The sequence below is a fragment of the Mya arenaria genome, chromosome 8 (assembly GCF_026914265.1).
Source record: "Mya arenaria isolate MELC-2E11 chromosome 8, ASM2691426v1".
Lineage (NCBI taxonomy): Eukaryota > Metazoa > Mollusca > Bivalvia > Myida > Myidae > Mya > Mya arenaria.
The window spans coordinates 62,507,601-62,529,315 of record NC_069129.1 but is presented as its reverse complement, the minus strand read 5'-3'; the positions used below and the strand labels follow the sequence as shown (position 1 = coordinate 62,529,315).

The 21,715-nt window shown below is 41.5% G+C and overlaps 2 protein-coding genes across 2 annotated transcripts; one reads left to right on the top strand and one right to left on the bottom strand.

The window, feature by feature from the left end:
- Window positions 1–320: 320 nt before the first annotated feature.
- On the top strand, window positions 321–11,875 carry LOC128244445 (macrophage mannose receptor 1-like). The gene is made up of 3 exons (XM_052962449.1): window positions 321–694; window positions 11,272–11,360; window positions 11,622–11,875. Exons 1-3 carry the CDS (start codon window positions 321–323, stop codon window positions 11,873–11,875), a joined length of 717 nt encoding a protein of 238 aa, XP_052818409.1.
- Window positions 11,876–12,003: 128 nt separating this feature from the next.
- On the bottom strand, window positions 12,004–13,724 carry LOC128244444 (uncharacterized). The gene is made up of 3 exons (XM_052962448.1): window positions 13,710–13,724; window positions 12,627–13,310; window positions 12,004–12,114 (listed from the first exon to the last, which is right to left on the bottom strand). The coding sequence occupies exons 1-3, from the start codon at window positions 13,722–13,724 to the stop codon at window positions 12,004–12,006; spliced, it is 810 nt and encodes a 269-aa protein (XP_052818408.1).
- Between the last annotated feature and the right edge of the window lie 7,991 nt (window positions 13,725–21,715).

The window sequence follows — 21,715 nt, the reverse complement described above, 5'->3', positions numbered from 1 at the left end:
TAATGAAAATAACTATTTTAAAAGGAAATGCTAAACAGAACACAGGGTGGTTGGTTATTTGCGCTTGGTTAAATTTCTTCTTCAACATACTAGACGTACCAGTGTCGGTTTCTATGGCAATGGATGATATGGTGTCAGTATGTGATAACCTGACCTTGACCTTGCAGTCAGGTCGGATAGTTAGTTCTTATTTTCCAGGTAACTATGGGAACAATGAATTCTGTCATTCGGTGATATCTGTACAGGGAGCCTATAAGGTGGAAATCACCTTTCAGTTATTCCATACGGAATCTGTAACTGACCTTAACCTTTTTAACGATATGTGTACTTTAGACTTCCTTGATATTTACGACGACCAACGGCACTGGCGGATATGCGGTGACTGGGGCGGACGTCAGCAGCTGCTGTATTTTGTATTCAACTCTTCCACCATCAACGTGAAGTTTACGTCAAATAACAGCTCTACAAGGCCCGGGTTTACCCTGAACTGGGCCTCCACCGTGGAAGCAACGTCCGCACCACACAATTCTTGTATGGATCCCCTACTGGAGACGGAAAGTGCGTGCTTTGAGCTGATGAGGGAGGGTGCTGATTGGTTGACGGGCCACAACACGTGTAGGATGCGCGGTGCCACCCTAGCGCACGTGGATAGCGTGGACACACACCTCGCACTGGAGAGGGAAATACTCGAACGGTAGGTGGCTTCAGTCTGTTGTTAAAAATGGAGATTTGTCATTGAATTATGTAAGCATTTTCGAAAAGTGTACCTGGTTGATATGAAATGAAGCATCTAAAGATGGTGCGGCCTTGTAGGTATAACACGAACTGCAGATTTAAAGAGGCTATATATGATGAAATAGCGAAAAGAAAAGAAAATTGTTGAACACTGACATAAACTTGGTATCGATGTGTACAATGCATTGAAACTTACTAAGTGAAGTACCACATAGTTTACAATTAATTTATTTTTCGCAGTTTTTTTCGTATTTTTCCATTAAAAAAAGATTTCTTATGCGTGATTGGCTAGTCGATGTTATCACGTGATATTACCAAGTTAGGTATATAGCTTAAATATTCCAACCGTTTAGGGTAAGCCTTCGTAGCACGGTGGACACAACACTTGACTGCAATTTTGGCGACACTGGTTCGAACCCGGTCTCCCACTCGATTTTGTTTTTACATTTTGGTATTTTTTTTTACAATTATGATATCAAAGAGTAAAACATTTTATTAAATAATCGTCCTGAGATTCGTTACCAAAAAACACTTGTTTTGGTGCCATAGTGTTGTATAGTCAATCTCTTTTTTGCTTGAACAATGTTTACCCGTTACGTTTATAACGATTGCAGCCGTGGAAGCCGTTTGAAACAAATGTACAACAATTAAAATCTATCTTAATAAAAAAAAATTAACGGACGTCCGAAGTTTCCCAAACGTTAACTGTCATATGTATATACACGTTGTAACAGGAGAAACTCTCAAAGGACGTCCAATGAGCAGGGATAATGTGGGTGGAATGGATAGATTTGATGGTAATAGGAGAAATGTGACAGTAATCATATTTACTCGTCACGAATGTCCCCGGTGAGCGGACCGGAGACGCTGTACTCGTGACATACGTTTGTCATTTGCACGAGCAGAGAAACGATTGCCTCCAGACAGTGGCTCCATTTTTCCCTCGCGAATGCGCAAAATATGGGCTCATCCATCAGCAATCGACGTTCAGCTCACATTTATCATTTTCAGTGCATAACGCGGACTAGAAATGTAATCAAATGTCGTTAAGCACCAGTGTATGACCTTGACATGTTTAATATTATATTTTAAAATATCTCATTTAGTAGCACAGTTATAGCACATGCATGGAATGGTAACACACGGACATGTACCATACCATAGTGAACATAAACTACAGTTTATTTTGGCACTAGCTGGGATCGTACCCACACTTTAACTACAACTCCCAAATATCCCAGTTTTAGTGTCACGTTTTGGCCGCCATGTTTAGGTACGTTGAGAAACATGGCAGAACGGCAACAGCGTGTAAAAACGGGGGGAAACGTGATAACAACGTGACAAAAAATGGCAAATGTTAAAAACCGCGCACGTTTCTCCGCAACTTATTACAACGTGACAAGAACCTGGTATAATGTAGAACAACGTGGCTACAACGTCGCGAAAAACTCGACAGAACGTGAACATAACAGGTTCCGCCGTTTTCTGTTGTGATTGTTGACACGCTGTGTTCCGGTATGCTACGCTGTGGCCTCGTTGCACCCTCGCGCTCTAATTCGATTGAATACGTTGTACGACGTTTTGAGCTGTGTAATGCTACGTTGTACGTTGTTGAATGACGTTGTTCCACGTTCATGTTACGTACATTTTTTAGATATCACGAACGTAGCGGGCACGAAATCGCCACTTTCATAGTTGTCATTCATCAATACATTGCGCCTTCCTTACTGTTGCATCAAAATCAACGAACGCAAAGCTAGTTTTTTCTGTTGTATGTACCATCTTCAAATCAAATTTTGCAAAGCACGGTGATAGAACTCAATTAATCTGAATCAAACACGCCATAATTGTGAAACTATAGTGGCTGAATACCAAAAATACGCCTAGTGGCGAGAAAAACAAACAATGAGGCAATACGAAAGTACACCAAATAGCGGGATGAAATACGAAATAATAAGCCGGCGTATTCTTGACAGGAAGCACGTGGTCATAAAAACAAAGAGTAGTTCAGACCTTTCTCTGACTGAAGCTTAGCTCGTAGGAAGTGCCCAGACTTCTCACGGCTCAACGGCCCCATGTCACGGCCTCTACAACTACCACCCTATTATTTCTGTTCTTACTGGGGTGCATAGGATAGGGCACTCCTTTGGCAGTAATCTGTTTCCATTTATGTATTGAAAGAATGTATACTGGTTTGGCCATCAGCCGGTGCGTGCCGTGTTAAAACTGAGCGTGTAAACAGCAAGCCACAGCGTGTCGACGGCTAGGCATACCTCGTCTTTGATACTCTGTGTCAGCCTTCAAATGTGTCACTGCGGACCTACAACGATCGACTTCCTGATTATCATCTGGCGGCAACTTGGCACAAATGGCTCCCGGCCGAAGATTGCAAAACGTCCGGGTCAGAAACGGGGCACAACGGCGCGGCCAGAACGTGACACTTCATCTGCTCGCAAGAAAATATACGTTAGCCCTTTTCGATGGATTAGTTTCTATGGTGACGAATTGTCGCGTAATGCTACTGTTCACTTAACTTGTTGGAAGTCTTTAAGTTATTAAACAACAACCGTTCGAATGTCATTTCTTTATTGTTCCACGTTCTTTCTAAGTATAATAATCAGTATACAATACAGCATGACATTTAAGGTAATCCCACATCCTAACTGCCGTCCATTAAGGACCCAAGGCCGCGTTCCTTGCCTTGCCTAACCCAACTCTGTTTTCACATCCCAAATCATCTCTCTGTCTACATATGACAGCTTTACAACCACAGGAATACACGTTTTTGTAATTAACATGACCATTTTGTACATTTGTACCAGGTCGGCTGTCAACCATCTCCATATTCAAATGACAATCAAATATGCCCTACATTGCTAAACATACAGTATGTAGACACATATACATTTAATTAAATCTTAATTATATCGTAAATATAACTTTGATAAAAGTATTACGTCACATTTTATACGTAACTCTGTTACGTGACATTCGTCCCTTTTTTATCAAGATTTTTAAGAAAATCTTTGCGTCAACCCCAAACAATGGTTACGATAAGTACATTTCCCAGATCATAATCTAGAAATACGTGAAACATGCGATTCAGATGTTTACATCGACATTTTTTGATGAAATTTTGAAATGGCAGGAAGCGGATTCATGTCAAATAAAAAATGCGCATCGACAACAAACTTCATATGGAATGTGTCGCATGTGCATGTGTAGTGTGAAACATGAGATCACATACTTCCCACCTGTGACGTATAGGATCATGTTCTTCACATACGGGTATGTTGATGAGGGTACCAGTGGGTTGATATAATGACTTCACTGTTAGATATATCATGCATAAACACTCTAATAAATACAATTTATATTCATAAATGTCCGTATAGCTACATTTTAGGATTTTTCACTCTGGTATAAAGAATCTTCTGGAAAGGAAAAAAAACTATTCCTATGAATCGGTATGGAAACGCTTGTCTTAAAACAAAGATAGACGCTTATCAAATTACGAACGATTTTCCTCACCAAAAGTGTCATAGCTTTTGTTACTTTCTTGGTAAACCAGATAACATCGGAACTCGTAAGGAATTGTCTTCGATCGGAACTCTGACACACGTACTCACATACAGAGTGTCTGGAAAATAATTACCTATTAATCTTGTGCTTACTGAGATGGAAATAAAGTTATTGGTCTATAAATTAATAGCACGACCATTTGTATCTACAATATTAAAAATGAAAAACACCATTAAATCATTGATTTCAATTTAATTATTCACGTTCAGTATAAGCTCTTGTATTTACTATATAATTATACAAAGTAAGTGTTACTCAAAAGAAATAATATATACAGGTGAAGCTTGTGATATTCTAGTGGCGCCCGCTTCTCACACTTGCGTTCTTATATGAACACGTATATGTTCCCCTAGGAACCCCACCCATGAATTATCCATATGGACTTCAGCAGCCAATTGTAAACATCTAGATCAGAAATTCATTGGTTATCTACAGGCTAATTTGCACACTTAAATGATTTGATTGGTAAATATAAACTATTGGATAAGTTTTGACCAATCGATAAACATTTTGGCGAACTTGAACGAAACGAAAAAATAACCAGTTGAATACAAATGGCTGCAGAACTCCTTTCTACACAATAAAGAAATAATTATAGTAAGCGTTGCACACATTCATATACATGCAGTTTCTCATCCGGCCTTCCAATGGTCCATACACGTGAAGCTTGTCATCCCGCCTTCACATGGTCCATATACATGCAGTTTGTCATCCCGCCTTCCAATGGTCCATTCACGTGAAGCTTGTCATCCCGCCTTCTTATGGTTCATACACGTGAAGCTTGTCATCCCGCCTTCCCATGGTCCATACACGTGAAGCTTGTCATCCCGCCTTCACATGGTCCATATACATGCAGTTTGTCATCCCGCCTTCCAATGGTCCATACACGTGAAGCTTGTCATCCCGCCTTCCAATGGTCCATTCACGTGAAGCTTGTCATCCCGCCTTCTTATGGTTCATACACGTGAAGCTTGTCATCCCGCCTTCCCATGGTCCATACACGTGAAGCTTGTCATCCCGCCTTCACATGGTCCATATACATGCAGTTTGTCATCCCGCTTTTCAATGGTCCATACCCGTGAAGCTTGTCATCTCGCCTTCCCATGGTCCATATACATGCAGTTTGTCATCCCGCCTTCCAATGGTCCATACACGTGAAGCTTGTCATCCCGCCTTCCCATGGTCCATACACGTGAAGCTTGTCATCCCGCCTTCACATGGTCCATATACATGCAGTTTGTCATCCCGCCTTCCAATGGTCCATGCACGTGAAGCTTGTCATCCCGCCTTTCCATGGTCCATATACATGCAGTTTGTCATCCCGCCTTTCAATGGTCCATACCCGTGAAGCTTGTCATCTCGCCTTCCCATGGTCCATATACATGCAGTTTGTCATCCCGCCTTCCAATGGTCCATACACGTGAAGCTTGTCATCCCGCCTTCCCATGGTCCATATACATGCAGTTTGTCATCCCGCCTTTCAATGGTCCATACACGTGAAGCTTGTCATCCCGCCTTCCCATGGTACATATACATGCAGTTTGTCATCCCGCCTTTCAATGGTCCATACACGTGAAGCTTGTCATCTTGCCTTCCCATGGTCCATATACATGCAGTTTGTCATCCCGCCTTTCAATGGTCCATATACATGCAGTTTGTCACCCCGCCTTCCAATGGTCCATACACGTGTAGCTTGTCAGTCCGCCTTCCCATGGTCCATATACATGCAGTTTGTCATCCCGCCTTCCAATGGTCCATATACGTGAAGCCCATGGTCCATATACGTGAAACTTGTCATCTCGCCTTCCCATGGTCTATATACGTGTTACTTGTCCGTCTGCCTTCCCATGGTCCATATACGTGTAGCTTTCCATCCCGCCTTCCCATGGTCCATATACGTGTAGCTTGTCATCTCGCCTCCCCATGGTCCATATACTTGTAACTTGTCATCTCGCCTTCCCATGGTTCATATACGTGTAGCTTGTCATCTCGCCTTCCCATGGTCCATATACGTGTAGCTTGTCATCTCGCCTTCCCATGTTCCATATACGTGTAGCTTGTCATCTCGCCTTCCCATGGTTCATATACGTGTAGCTTGTCATCTCGCCTTCCCATGGTCCATATACGTGTAGCTTGTCATCTCGCCTTCCCATACTCCATATACGTGTAGCTTGTCATCTCGCCTTCCCATGGTTCATATACGTGTAGCTTGTCATCTCGCCTTCCCATGGTTCATATACGTGTAGCTTGTCATCTCGCCTTCCCATGGTCCATATACGTGTAGCTTGTCATCTCGCCTTCCCATGCTCCATATACGTGTAGCTTGTCATCTCGCCTTCCCATGGTCCATATACGTGTAGCTTGTCATCTCGCCTTCCCATGGTTCATAATTATACGTGTAGCTTGTAGGGATGGAAGCGAATATCCGAGTCAACAGTGTCTGTCGCGAAGTGGGTATGTGTAACACATCGTCTGCTAATTGAATGTTTGCACAAGGCGTGATATTGTGTCCTTGTGCAGCACCCTGTGAAGTTCTATCACCTTGTTTACAATGACAAGTGTTGTTTTATGATCTCAGATGTGCTTAATTGACACTAATTGGCACAAGTTGATATTAAACGGATTGATCATTAATCCGTAGGAATTGATCGTCCAATCACAAGATAAGGGTCGTGCAATCAAAGCTTTTAATGACCAATCGTATTTTTGATGAAAATGCATGAAGAAATTATTAAGTATTCGAACATTTCGGACTTGAAAGTAGTGTGTGTACAGTGTTTAATTAAATTATCAAATATATAAATGATTTATTTCCTATTTAGTATTTATTCACGTTTTATTTTGTGTAGTGTATTTTATTTTTCATATGATATGTAAACATGCTTAGTCTATTGATAAATAAAAAAGGACACGCATGTAAATAAAGAAAAATCAGATCGTCTTTTTGTCTTCTTATCTTTTCCGCAATTATATCCTTCATTACAAAACACCGCAGAAATTGTAAGTATTGCATTAAATCAAACAATGTAATGAAACAAAATTACAATCGACTATCAAATAATCAAAGCGTCATTTAACATGAAACCTGCTGATAAATAACAAACTCGATAGCACGTGGCAGTAACCAAGCAACCACCTCGGCCGAAGTGACTATCAAATTCGCGAGGTGTTCATGTGGTATTCATCATGAATTTTATGACGTAAAGTGAGTTGTTTAGCTTTGATGATAACATTATAAATTATTAAGACTGAGAAAGAATTAATGAAAAAGTGAAATTGTCATATGACGAATTATGAATTAAGTGGACAATTAAGTCAAAAAAGAGAAGGTGGGTGACATATAATGGGAAATTTACTTATTATGAAAACAATTTAATACGAGTATCCGGATAGTATTCGAATACTTGATACGAATATTCGGATACCAATTTAGTATCCGGTTTCCATCCCTAGTAGCTTGTCATCTCGCCTTCCCATGGTTCATATTCGTGTAGCTTGTCATCCCGCCTTACCATTGTCCATATTCGTTTAGCTTGTCATTCCGCCTTCCCATGGTCCATATTCGTGTAGCTTGTCATCCCGCCTTCACATGGTCCATATTCGTGTAGCTTGTCATCCCGCCTTCCAATGGTCCATATACGTGAAGCTTGTCATCCCGCCTTCCCATCCTCCAGATTCGTGTAGCTTGTCATCTAGCTTCCCCATGCTCCAGATTCATGTAGCTTGTCATCCCGCCTTCCCCTGGTCCAGATTAGTGTAGCTTGTCATCTTGCTTCCCATGCTCCAGATTCGTGTAGTTTGTCATCCCGCCTTCCAATGGTCCTGATTCGTGTAGCTTGTTATACCGCCTTCCCATGGTCCAGATTCGTGTAGCTTGTCATACCGCCTTCCCCTGGTCCAGATTCGTGTAGCTTGTCATCTAGCTTCCCCATGCTCCAGATTCGTGTAGCTTGTCATCTAGCTTTTCCATGCTCCATATTCGTGTAGCTTGTCATCCCGCCTTCCCATGCTCCATATACGTGTAGATTGTCATCTCGCCTTTCCATGGTCCATATTCGTGTAGCTTGTCATCTCGCCTTCCCATGGTTCAGGTTCTTGTAGCTTGTCATTCCGCCTTCCAATGCTCCATATACGTGTAGCTTGTCATCCCACCTTCCAATGGTCTAGATTCGTGCAGCTTGTCATCCCGCCTTCCCATGTTCCATATACGTGTAGCTTGTCATCTCGCCTTCCCATGGTCCAGTTTCGTATAGCTTGTCATCTAGCTTCCCCAATGCTCCATATTCGAGTAGCTTGTCATCCCGCCTTCCCATGGTCCATATACGTGTAGCTTGCTATCTCGCCTTCCCATGGTTCATATACATGTAGCTTGTCATCCCGCCTTCACATGGTCCATATACGTGTAGCTTGTCATCTCGCCTTCCCATGGTCCATATACGTGTAGCTTGTCATCTCGCCTTCCCATGGTCCATATACGTGTAGCTTGCCATCTCGCCTTCCCATGGTTCATATACATGTAGCTTGTCATCCCGCCTTCACATGGTCCATATACGTGTAGCTTGTCATCTCGCCTTCCCATGGTCCATATACGTGTAGCTTGTCATCCCGCCTTCCCATGGTCCATATACGTGTAGCTTGCTATCTCGCCTTCCCATGGTTCATATACATGTAGCTTGTCATCCCGCCTTCACATGGTCCATATACGTGTAGCTTGTCATCTCGCCTTCCCATGGTCCATATACGTGTAGCTTGTCATCCCGCCTTCCCATGGTCCATATACGTGTAGCTTGCTATCTCGCCTTCCCATGGTTCATATACATGTAGCTTGTCATCCCGCCTTCACATGGTCCATATACGTGTAGCTTGTCATCTCGCCTTCCCATGGTCCATATACGTGTAGCTTGTCATCTCCCCTTCCCATGGTCCATATACGTGTAGCTTGTCATCTCGCCTTCCCATGGTTCATATACGTGTAGCTTGTCATCTCGCCTTCCCATGGTCCATATACGTGTAGCTTGTCATCCCGCCTTCCATGGTTCATATACGTGTAGCTTGTCATCTCGCCTTCCCATGGTCCATATACGTGTAGCTTGTCATCTCGCCTTCCCATGGTCCATATACGTGTAGCTTGTCATCTCGCCTTCCCATGGTCCATATACGTGTAGCTTGTCATCTCGCCTTCCCATGGTTCATATACGTGTAGCTTGTCATCTCGCCTTCCCATGGTCCATATACGTGTAGCTTGTCATCTCGCCTTCCCATGCTCCATATACGTGTAGCTTGTCATCTCGCCTTCCCATGGTTCATATACGTGTAGCTTGTCATCTCGCCTTCCCATGGTCCATATACGTGTAGCTTGTCATCCCGCCTTCCCATGGTTCATATACGTGTAGCTTGTCATCCCGCCTTCCCATGGTCCATATACGTGTAGCTTGTCATCTCGCCTTCCCATGGTTCATATACGTGTAGCTTGTCATCCCGCCTTCACATGGTCCATATACGTGTAGCTTGTCATCTCGCCTTCCCATGGTCCATATACGTGTAGCTTGTCATCCCGCCTTCCCATGGTCCATATACGTGTAGCTTGCTATCTCGCCTTCCCATGGTTCATATACATGTAGCTTGTCATCCCGCCTTCACATGGTCCATATACGTGTAGCTTGTCATCTCGCCTTCCCATGGTCCATATACGTGTAGCTTGTCATCTCGCCTTCCCATGGTCCATATACGTGTAGCTTGCTATCTCGCCTTCCCATGGTTCATATACATGTAGCTTGTCATCCCGCCTTCACATGGTCCATATACGTGTAGCTTGTCATCTCGCCTTCCCATGGTCCATATACGTGTAGCTTGTCATCTCGCCTTCCCATGGTTCATAATTATACGTGTAGCTTGTCATCTCGCCTTCCCATGGTTCATATACATGTAGCTTGTCATCCCGCCTTCACATGGTCCATATACGTGTAGCTTGTCATCTCGCCTTCCCATGGTCCATATACGTGTAGCTTGTCATCCCGCCTTCCCATGGTCCATATACGTGTAGCTTGCTATCTCGCCTTCCCATGGTTCATATACATGTAGCTTGTCATCCCGCCTTCACATGGTCCATATACGTGTAGCTTGTCATCTCGCCTTCCCATGGTCCATATACGTGTAGCTTGTCATCTCGCCTTCCCATGGTCCATATACGTGTAGCTTGCTATCTCGCCTTCCCATGGTTCATATACATGTAGCTTGTCATCCCGCCTTCACATGGTCCATATACGTGTAGCTTGTCATCTCGCCTTCCCATGGTCCATATACGTGTAGCTTGTCATCTCGCCTTCCCATGGTTCATAATTATACGTGTAGCTTGTCATCTCGCCTTCCTATGGTCCATATACGTGTAGCTTGTCATCTCGCCTTCACATGGTCCATATACGTGTAGCTTGCTTTCTCGCCTTCCCATGGTTCATATACATGTAGCTTGTCATCCCGCCTTCACATGGTCCATATACGTGTAGCTTGTCATCCCGCCTTCACATGGTCCATATACGTGTAGCTTGTCATCCCGCCTTCACATAGTCCATATACGTGTAGCTTGTCATCCCGCCTTCACATGGTCCATATACGTGTAGCTTGTCAACCCCTTCCTGTGGTCCATATACGTGTAGCTTGTCATCTCGCCTTCCCATGGTTCATAATTATACGTGTAGCTTGTCATCTCGCCTTCCCATGATCCATATACGTGTAGCTTGTCATCTCGCCTTCCAATGGTCCATATACGTATAGTTTTCATCCCGCCTCCCCATGTTCGTCGAGTTTGTCATCTTACTAACAACATTTTATCGCTCTTAACATTTCACAAAACCACAGGTAGAATTGTTTTCAAGATGTACATGCTTATTATATCCCAAGTAGTATTCATCATCCCCCATGTTGCCTAAAGGAATGCACCTCACTGTCTTGTTGCAGAAACGTGTCGGCGGTTTGGATCGGAGCCCATGACCGCCTTTACGAAGGAGACTTCATGTGGACAGACAGGTCCGCCATCAACTTCCACAGTAAGTACACCTTAGGACAATAGTATCTGGACAAAGTGATTGAGAAACAGTCGCCGTCGTCATATATTCGTTCATTGAAACGTAAGTTATTTCATCAAAACAGCTAGGCCTCAGCTAGTTTATAACGCTATAATTACTTACATGCATATCTTTATGCTAAAAGGTATACCGCTGCCTATTGCATAGCTATGATATACCGATTTGGTAAGCAAGCTTAGTCAGTCATCAGTGGGTACATGTAGTGTGTTCATATATTTATAGACTGGTTTCCTGGCTGGATCCGCGGTAACCTGACGGTTGGTGGGAGCCAACCTAGCGATGACGGATGGGCGGACGAGGATTGTGTTGAAATGCGGCGCTTGTTTGCCCTCCCGGACAAGGGGACCGGTTTCACGGAGACCTACTTTTGGAATGACCGGAACTGTGATGTCCGAAACCCATTCGTCTGTCAGTACGATAAACTCAGAGGTAGGGGCAATGCAAAACCGCAGTCAAATATGTTTCGTGTAAATTGACTATTTATCATTGGATCATGATTGAATAAAATCTTGGATGCAGTTGGCCGACCAAGATTTTATATTAATTGAGTAGGTAGGACATTATGAGACTTAAGAGAAATGTATGTAACTCAAATGTTGCAATGTTAAGGATGACCTAAAGTAAGCATAAGGAGAAATGTCTTTACCACCTTCTTGCATAGCAGGTCGTGTATACGGGACATTTGAGCTCCGGTTACTGACACATTCACTATTTCCTGAAATGAATGTAAAACACAATACATTGTAATACGAAGAGGCGAAAGCAAATCCATAGAATTCGTAGAATGACACCGTTATTCTGGTGAAAAAATAGATAAATAAAAATCTTCATGGAACCTGATTTAATCCACAACTATGCTGCCTTGATATTATAACTTTAACGTATTTATACTTTGGCTTACCGGATAACCTGTCAGTGTCAGAAAAATTACGCCTTATACTTATGGCATCAGTTTACGACTTAAGCTTCCATATATTTCTGATTCAAATTTCTTTCTTTCGTTCACTAAACAAATCATTATTAACAAAAACAAAAACAACCAAAACAAAAGCAGCAGCAGCAACAACAACAACAACAACAACAACACTCGTTCTTTATTGAAGCCAAATCAGTTTAAATTAATTACCTATATAAAATGTTTAAATGTCGCTGTTTTTGTCTCCTCCTCTCCTCAAGAATTTTACATTGGTGATGTCTTATTGTGGTACCCTTATGTCCCCCAATTACCTTGTTACGCTTGTTGAGTTTGGGGCTTTTTGTACCCTTATGCCCCCCAAATACCTTGTTACGCTTGTGGAGTTTGGGGCTTCTTGTACCCTTATGTCCCCCAAATACCTTGTTACGCTTGTGGAGTTTGGGGCTTCTTGTACCCTTATGTCCCCCAAATACCTTGTAACGCCTGTCGAGTTTGGGGCTTCTTGTACCCTTATGTCCCCCAAATACCTTGTTACGCTTGTGGAGTTTGGGGCTTCTTGTACCCTTATGTCCCCCAAATACCTTGTTACGCTTGTGGAGTTTAGGGCTTCTTGTACCCTTATGTCCCCCAAATACCTTGTTACGCCTGTGGAGTTTGGGGCTTCTTGTACCCTTATGTCCCCAAAATACCTTGTTACGCCTGTGGAGTTTGGGGCTTCTTGTACCCTTATGTCCCCCAAATACCTTGTTACGCATTTGGAGTTTGGGGCTTCTTGTACCCTTATGTCCCCCAAATACCTTGTTACGCCTGTGAAGTTTGGGGCTTCTTGTACCCTTATGTCCCCCAAATACCTTGTTACGCCTGTGAAGTTTGGGGCTTCTTGTACCCTTATGTCCCCCAAATACCTTGTTACGCCTGTGAAGTTTGGGGCTTCTTGTACCCTTATGTCCCCCAAATTCCTTGTTACGCCTGTGAAGTTTGGGGATTCTTTGAATCTGTAACAGTTGAATAAGTATTTATAATGTTAAACGTTTACTTGATGTTAAAGCAGTAACACACTATTCATCTGTGTAGGAAGAGTTGGGTTGCTACTCAATTTATACAACGTCAAACAAACAAATTGTATCATGTATTCAACACTTATCGATTCGTGATATTATGTAGAAAATATGATATGCATTTAATTTATCCGATATTAAGTGAAATTGGATGCAGAGTGAATCCACTTTAATATGGTACCATGGTGTGAGGTCATAGTGTAGAGAGAGCTTTATTACAAATAAGTTTGTTTTACTTTAAATGCAAAACTTGTCAGTTCACGTCCGAATTCAATTGGCAAGCAATTCCCTTCCTAACGATACCAAGATATTATGGGGACACCAGGGTCACCAAACACCAAGCTCAAACATTATTAGCAATGGTTTGATGAAATTACAAGCTCATCCGTACGTCGGACACCTAAAATACGACTTGACTTCAAAAAAGATGAGATTCCTTGCCTCCCTTGTGATCGCACGATTGTACTTCACCAAGTTAAAAGGAAAACGGCGTTTCATTTTTTAGGGAGACGTTCAACAGACCCGAAACCACGCGACTGCTCGTCTGTCCAGTTTCTGACGTCAGATTCTCCGGTTACATTTGTGACGTCACCGAATTTCCCGCACGCGTATCCAAAACTGACGTCATGTCACGTGATTATCTCAGCGCCCTTTGGAAAACAGATCAATCTTGATTTCTCTCACTTTGACGTCGAGGACGGGAAAAAGTGCGTATATATTGTGTTGTTAATATCCGATCTGCTTGCGCATATTAGCTTACTTTTGTTTTAATGCCTAAATAAAATTAGATTATTAACTGTTGTCATAGTTCCACGAGGATAAGTTAATTGTGAATACGATGTATTTTATAATTCAAAGGGAGCATAGACTGTTATGGTGTTCTTGGCTTAGTTATTTTGTATTTGCAAACAACAGAGCAAAAACTTTTAACAACACTCATCTGTCTTATGCACTCTTACTCTGAAATTAGATTTACCACATTTAAACAAAATATCGTTTTAATATTCCAAAAAGGATGAACAATGCCGAAAACAATGGTTCTTATGAAGGATACCGAGATTAATTTGAAAGAAACGAGCATAAAACACGATTTCAATCTTATGAGAGTATAGTATATCACAGTAAATCTTTTAGCATTCACCAATCATTTAATATTTTTGCGCTTTCTGCTATTAAATACACGGTTGCAATCTTCTTATCAGTAATTCATATTTTCCATAAATGCGTAAGCAGTTAACGGTTTAACAGTAAAAATTCATGTTTGAATTAAATGTGTATGTATTGATTTTGAATAAGAGTGTCTTTTTAAAGCTACGTTGTTCATCACGTTCGTTGTTTGTTTTCTAGTTGCGAGTATGAAAACGTCAGTATTGCCCAGTTTCCCGCCAGTGACGGCACCGAGCCGTTCAAACGATGCGGCAACTGGAACGACCGTCTGAAAACGTTACGTTGGACGTCTGATGTCAACAACGTCCGGATCTCCTTCCAGTCTGACAACACGAAAGAACTGTCGGGCTACCGGCTCAAGGCCACACTCGTGGACCAAGGTACGTGCTAGCTGCGACTACGTGTATATGTGATATTTTGTTTATGTATAGTTGTATCAACTCAACTCAACTTTATTCAGTTCATAAAGGCCTCCGGCCCAAAATACATACTATAATATATACATCATTAATTACAATACAGTGGTGTCATTGCTTAATACAAATTGTTTACAAATTTCAATCTGCCATTTTTAACTAGTAAACAATAAATATCATTGTTATAACCAGTATCCGGCGTATATGAGCCGGCTAAAAAGGGATGTCCTGGACGTTATGGCCTGTTTAGTTAAATATTTCACAGAATTTATTATTCCCTTTGTTGTAAATACATGTAATATATATTTGTATATATGGACATTCAATACAAAGATTTTCTGTTAAAAGTGCTCCACTCGTGGATAAACATGCAGTGCTGAAATGAATGTGTTTTACAGTTAATACTGTCTTATGATTGGCTGGTTCTGTGTGTTTTAGCAGGGAGAGCACTGTTTCTTGCTTTGCGGTGTTTAGAATGTTCAATGTCAAATTTCGTACTAGCAAGACATGCATGTTTTGAATGTCCACTGTCCAATGCTGTGCCAGTACGATGATTCCTATTTTTGTCCAATGCCCAAAGGGAGTTATTTTTGAAAGTCTAATGTGCAAGCACGACATTCATCTTTTGAATGTCTCATGTCTGTATTGAGTGATTTTGTACTTAACAATTTCACGCCGTTCTGTATCTGGCCCATCCTCGGCACCCCAGCGTATCATAACCTATATGATACCCTGGACAAATCAGCTGTAAGAATCTCGTACTCATGAATAATTAATAAGGTGAAATTCAGCCGCTTGATTGGTCGCATGAGGCACACCTCATACGGTGCGGAAATGGCCGAGAAGTTACGGATGTAATCTCGGTTCGAAATAATCCAATGAGATCACGGCTTACAGGCAGGATATTGTTAAATATGCCGGTGGCTCTTCACAAAGGAGATTCTTTCCTTTTTGTTATCGGCTATTTCATTGGTCGGAAAATGCTTATGAATATTCAAGATTTACGAAGTTTCCCTAGCCAATTTGCCCAGGGTATCATATAAGTTATGATACGCTGGGGTGCCGAGGATGTCTCTGGCTCTGTTATCTTGATCTTATTGGCACCTGATCAATGCACTGATTTTCAGCGTGGCGGTGCGAGACCAGTGACATATCGTCAACTTTCGGTATTCTGGGACCCGATGGCTGCTGGAGGGCAGAACTAGAAAAACTGACGGCGGAGGCGGCCGCGGACGCCTGTGCCGATGTTGGAGGGGAGCTGGCGAGCGAACTGGTGGACAATGCAGACTTTATAGGAGCTCTGCTTGCCGTACAGCCTGGAGGTATTGGCACTCTTTCTAATGGTTGATTTTTCGGCTAGATGCATTTAATTGTTAACGGTATTTATATACCTTCTCTTCTTATGTAATGTTTTTGTTGAGCTGAATGCAGAATATAAAATCTGGATATTTTGATTGACTGTCCATAAATAGCGCAAGTTAATAAATAACTACCTTGTGTGTGAATGATTTAAAACTCGTTTACTATGAAATTTGCAGATTAGAATAATGTCCCTTACCGACATTTTATTCCAGACTGTGTTGAGGTGTGGGACGGTGGCCATGGCAACGAAACCGGAAGTGGGTGTGTCCAGGTGGAGGTGTGTCGACCATTTGACGGTGACAGTGTCCTGGTGGACTATGAAGCTGTGGAGGCGGAAGTGACGTGTACGACACGTGTACGGGTGGTGTGCAGATACCCGCCACGGCGTAAGTGTTCTAATCTGCGAGATTATGTCTCTAGTGGGCTTTCGTAGAATCCATCTTGCATGAGAGAATGTGAATGCCATAAAGCTGATTGCCGATGTTTAGTTGATACACCTGTGAAATTTTGATTGAATCCGCTGAAAATTGACAAATATATTTAATGTTGAATTATACACACACACACATACAGTAAGGCTATATTTAAATGCTAAGAAACCTGAAACCTAACAGTAATGCCCATGTCAACTTTCGAGTATCCCTAAAACATATATTCTTTTCTGAATTGTGCCGAATACAGGGTCATTCTACGGTGATATCAAGAACAGTTTTCGATGGAATATTTTAAAAAGGGGCCTATATAGCCTGCAAGACAACAAAAGGAAACATTGATGCTGCTAGAGCTATGGTAGATGAAGATATACTACATATATTTCGCAGATAGTTAATAGTATACGCATTTCAGAAGGGACCGTCCATTATATTCTGACTGAATGTTTGAAATTAGAAAATCTTTGTGCTGGATTGATCCCTAACTTGCTGACTCCAGATAATAAGGCCAAGCTTTTCGATTGTGACCTTTTCTTTTTAATAACATAATGTAAACCCAGTACAAATTCTAAGTTGCTCGCTGGGGATGAAGCATGTTTTTATTATTTTGAGCCCCATTAAAGAATGGATATCAAAGAATTGCTTAATTATAGTCAGGGAAGTCAGGTCATTGCAAAGATGACAAGATGCGCCATAAAGGTTTTATATGCTATTGTCTTTAATTCGAATGGCCCTGTGTTAAAAGAGGGTAGAACCATCAAAGGAAGGTTTTACAAAATAAAAGTTTTTACATCTGTCAAACAAGTATACAAAAAAAGCTCGAGTGAATGTTAGAAAGGCATACAGCTTATACATGGCAATACTTCAACCCACAAACGTAAAACTTTACAACCTTCTTAGGACAAAAGAAAATGTTATATAGGTTGAAAACCCACTTTATTCTCCTAGCCTGGCCCGTGTAGAAGTGCTCTTGGTTCTGTATTTTTTCAGCGTCTCAGCAGTATCCTAAAATGGAGATTTCTTTGCAGAATTTAGGTCATGTATAGAAAGGCTTCACAATTGTGTATCTTGTGCAGGGAGAATACTTTGAAGGGTTGATTTGAACACATTAAACATGGAGTTAATATTACGTACAAAGACGTATAATTTGTTGAATGCCCCTCGTATAATACTTATGACAGATCATTATCGCAAATTCCATATATGTGCATTTTGACTGTGGTTCCTCTTTTATGTGATTCTATACAAACTGATGTATTAAATGAAAGTTTCATACAACAGTTGAACAAATTATGGGATGCGTGATGTTGCCCATCCATTGACATTCAGTTCAACATATTCAAATCCTAATGCCAGGATAATGCGCCATGTAGCATGTGCACGATGATGGTGTGATCATTGTTCAGTTTGTCGTAAATGTGATATCGATGTGCACCAGTTAAAAATATTCAAATTCATTAACGAGTAAAATAAAACTTTTCTCATATTATCACATTACCAACATAAAATACTTTCTGTCATTTTACAGTGGTTATACATTGTACTAAACGTTTGTTGTTTGGCGGCGGTCCTCTTGTGACTATATCTGCAATACGGAATTCCTGTCTACTTGTCTAGTTGTAAACAATGACGAGAATGTTTTATCGGTTTCAATTTCAGCTAAGCCCGGAAAACTTGAGACCCTAATGACGTTTTCCTCGCACACGGGGAGTATCGATAACTATTGCGTGAACGGACGTCAGTACGGGAACAACCAACGGCTCATGTATGAGTTCATCGTGGTCAGGGGGTACCGACTGGTGTTTGAGATTCACCGGTATGACATCGAGGCCCAGACGGAGTGCCTTTATGACCGGTTAGAGAGCTTTGGGCTGGTGGATGACATTACGCTGTGCGGCGCAGATGATGACGGCCTACTGACTATGTCAAGGTCACACGAGGCGTCGTTCCTTTTTGAGACGGACAATGACGTGACCGCCTGTGGGTTCAGCCTCAGCTGGTACGTGGTGGAGAAAGACATAGCTGTCCTTGTGGAAACGGCCAACGACACATACGGTGTGGTTCACAGTATCAATTATCCGAAACCTTTCCCGGATATCGTCAGTGGCTGCAGTACTCTCAAATCAATAGAAGGTCACCGGACCGTTTTGAGACTCGACCGCATAGCGCTGCCCGGGGACGACTGTAACACGTCCGTACTCAACCTCACCACGGCCGCTGGGAATTTCTCCAGACTTTTCTGCGGTGGCACCAAGTCTGTTGACTTTGCCGAAGAATATTTTATAACTGATGGTGCCATTAATATCTGCCTTACCTCAACAAGACTGGATGCAAATGAAGGGTTTTCAGCTAGCTACCAATATGGTAGGTCATGGGCTAGACTGCTTCAAGTATTTGATATCTTGCCAATAAAACAACTTGTTTATCATTCATAAAATAGAGACGAGGAATCAAAAATAGAATCAATTTAAGAATAAGGAATAATAAAAAAGCATTTAGCATTTGCCAATGACCATGTAACTGAAACGTAGACAAAATGGCTACGGTTCTAATAGAAGTTACAGATAAAGCGAGATCAATTAAGGAATGAATTGCGGGATTGATGTCATTTTCGGGGTATGAACGCAATTGGGCTGGTCAAAGTGTACGCGTACTTTGACCAGCCCAGTTGCGTTCATATCCCCGATTATGACATCAATCCCGCAATTCATTTCTTATATTTTCACCAATTGTTCATTATTTCATCATTCAAGAATTGTTAAAAAAATACTTCATTTCGTTGAAGAAAACCTTACAAAAATCCTTTCTTACCCATTCGGTTAATACATTGAAGGATCCGACTGGAACCGGAAACATTTTATCAAATGACGCACGAAAATGAAAAGATCAACCACTTTAAATCACCTTTAAACGTAAAATTGAAACACTTTTGGCAACAATACATTTAACATATCATTAATCAACACTTTCTAAAATGTTGATTTATATTTTACGGGACCTGCTGACACAATACAACAATAACAATTTTCATGTATATTGTTATGTTGTGAATTGCGATCCGAACATAACGAAGATGTTGCGTTCATCTGATGATAAACGCAATTGCCGAAAGGCGGTTCATTTAAGGAATTGAAGTTGGGGTGTTATATTCGCGCATAATACAAGTAAACAGAGATTTAAAAGGTCATTGAGGGGATATAATTCTTTATTTCAGTGCCTTTAAATTCCACAACGATAGACCTCCGTTTCGAACTGCCGGGGAACGAGAGCAGGCGGGTGTCCAGCCTGCAGGCTTCAACCTGGTCCCAGGGCCGCCTCGCCTATACAATTACTATGGCGACCCAGCTCGGGTACCGGCTAGTCTTGCGGCTCCATAACGTCACCTTGGCTCCCGGGACCAAATGCACCAAGGATTCACTCATGATCCACGACACATCCCTGGAACTTCCGGGAACACTCATGGGCTCGATACTTTGCGATGCAACTAGCGACTCGCCGGATGTAACCATCCAGCCCTCAATGGGTGCAGAATTCGTGTCCTTCCTCAACTCGATCAAGATCTCCGTAAACGTCAGTCTCCTTGACAGTGGTTTACTGTCGCTTCTTTTCTCCGGAAGCGTCACATCTGTGCCAGGTAAGTTTATTTTGAGCTAAACAAGAAACTAAATCCACAATGGAACCACCTTCCTTCGAACAGAACCACCAGTCGTAAACACTTTACAGTCGTACAGTCAGTAATAGAATTATGATTGTTGGACCCGAACCCGTAAGAAAATCACGTGATTACCTCAGAGTACAAAATGCACAACGTATGATTTACATAATGTTAAATAGCTCAGTTCATATTGGTAGATTACATTGATTGATATGGAATTTATACGTCCAACTTTCCTTCAGTCCCGCATGTTGATATAATTCAATGTATGACGATAACACACAAACTGAAATGTGTGCATTATGGTGGATGAGAACTTGCTGCACGTGTGGTTGGCTGAAAAAGTTATAGAAATGAGAAAAATAACGACATATAAGCATGAAAGTAATTTAGTTCTGAGTGAACAATACATCACAAACAGATCAATCCGGCGATTGTAGGTTGATTCAAGTTACATATTACATTGCTTTTCCTCCCCTCCGTTTACTCAACAACCTTTCATGAAGTCGGTCCTCATAAGCCACTGCTACGTAACTTGATCATACACATTAACTCAATAATATCATATTAAAAACTGTATTTGCATATATACTTTTGGAAAACTCACAACAAGGTTTAAAGGTTTTGATTTAATCAACTTCAAGAACAGAAAGCGTAAGGCGTGTACCTCTGTCTGAACTACAGAACTTCCGTGCACGGGTCGCGTGATATCACGTCACAACTTATTAAGTGTTAATTAACAAAACCTTAAAGAAATAAAAGACTTTGTAATTTTCCAATGATATAACATAAAACTATGACTATTTTTTTCTTCTGAGAAGTATGCTTTTTCTTAACTACTTTAACCTCACGCTACGAAAGGCAATCTTCGTTTCGTTCTTAGTATAAGTATCATAATACCCATATACGTATTAAGATACAGTGGCAAAAACAAAACGAAAAAAAACGAAAAATTGAAATACGTTTATTTCAGTTCAAAACAGGTATCACCATTAATTGAAATATTCATCATATTTTCAGGGTTACACTCATTACAATTAAACAGTGTCCTGTCATAGCTATTATTAAAAATAGCTGAGAATGTATGCCAATTACTCACACATGTCGTGATACCTTAGACCTAGTGGAGCAGACACGTGCTCGTCACGTGCTAAACGCAAGATGAACGAATGAAATAAATGCTGTATTTTGTGTTTAAACGTAGACATTTCACGTACAATATAAACCAGCCAAACAAAATAAGATAGGACCAATTAGAAAGGACGTATAAATGGAACGAAATAGAATAAAATAGAATAGAATAGAACAAAA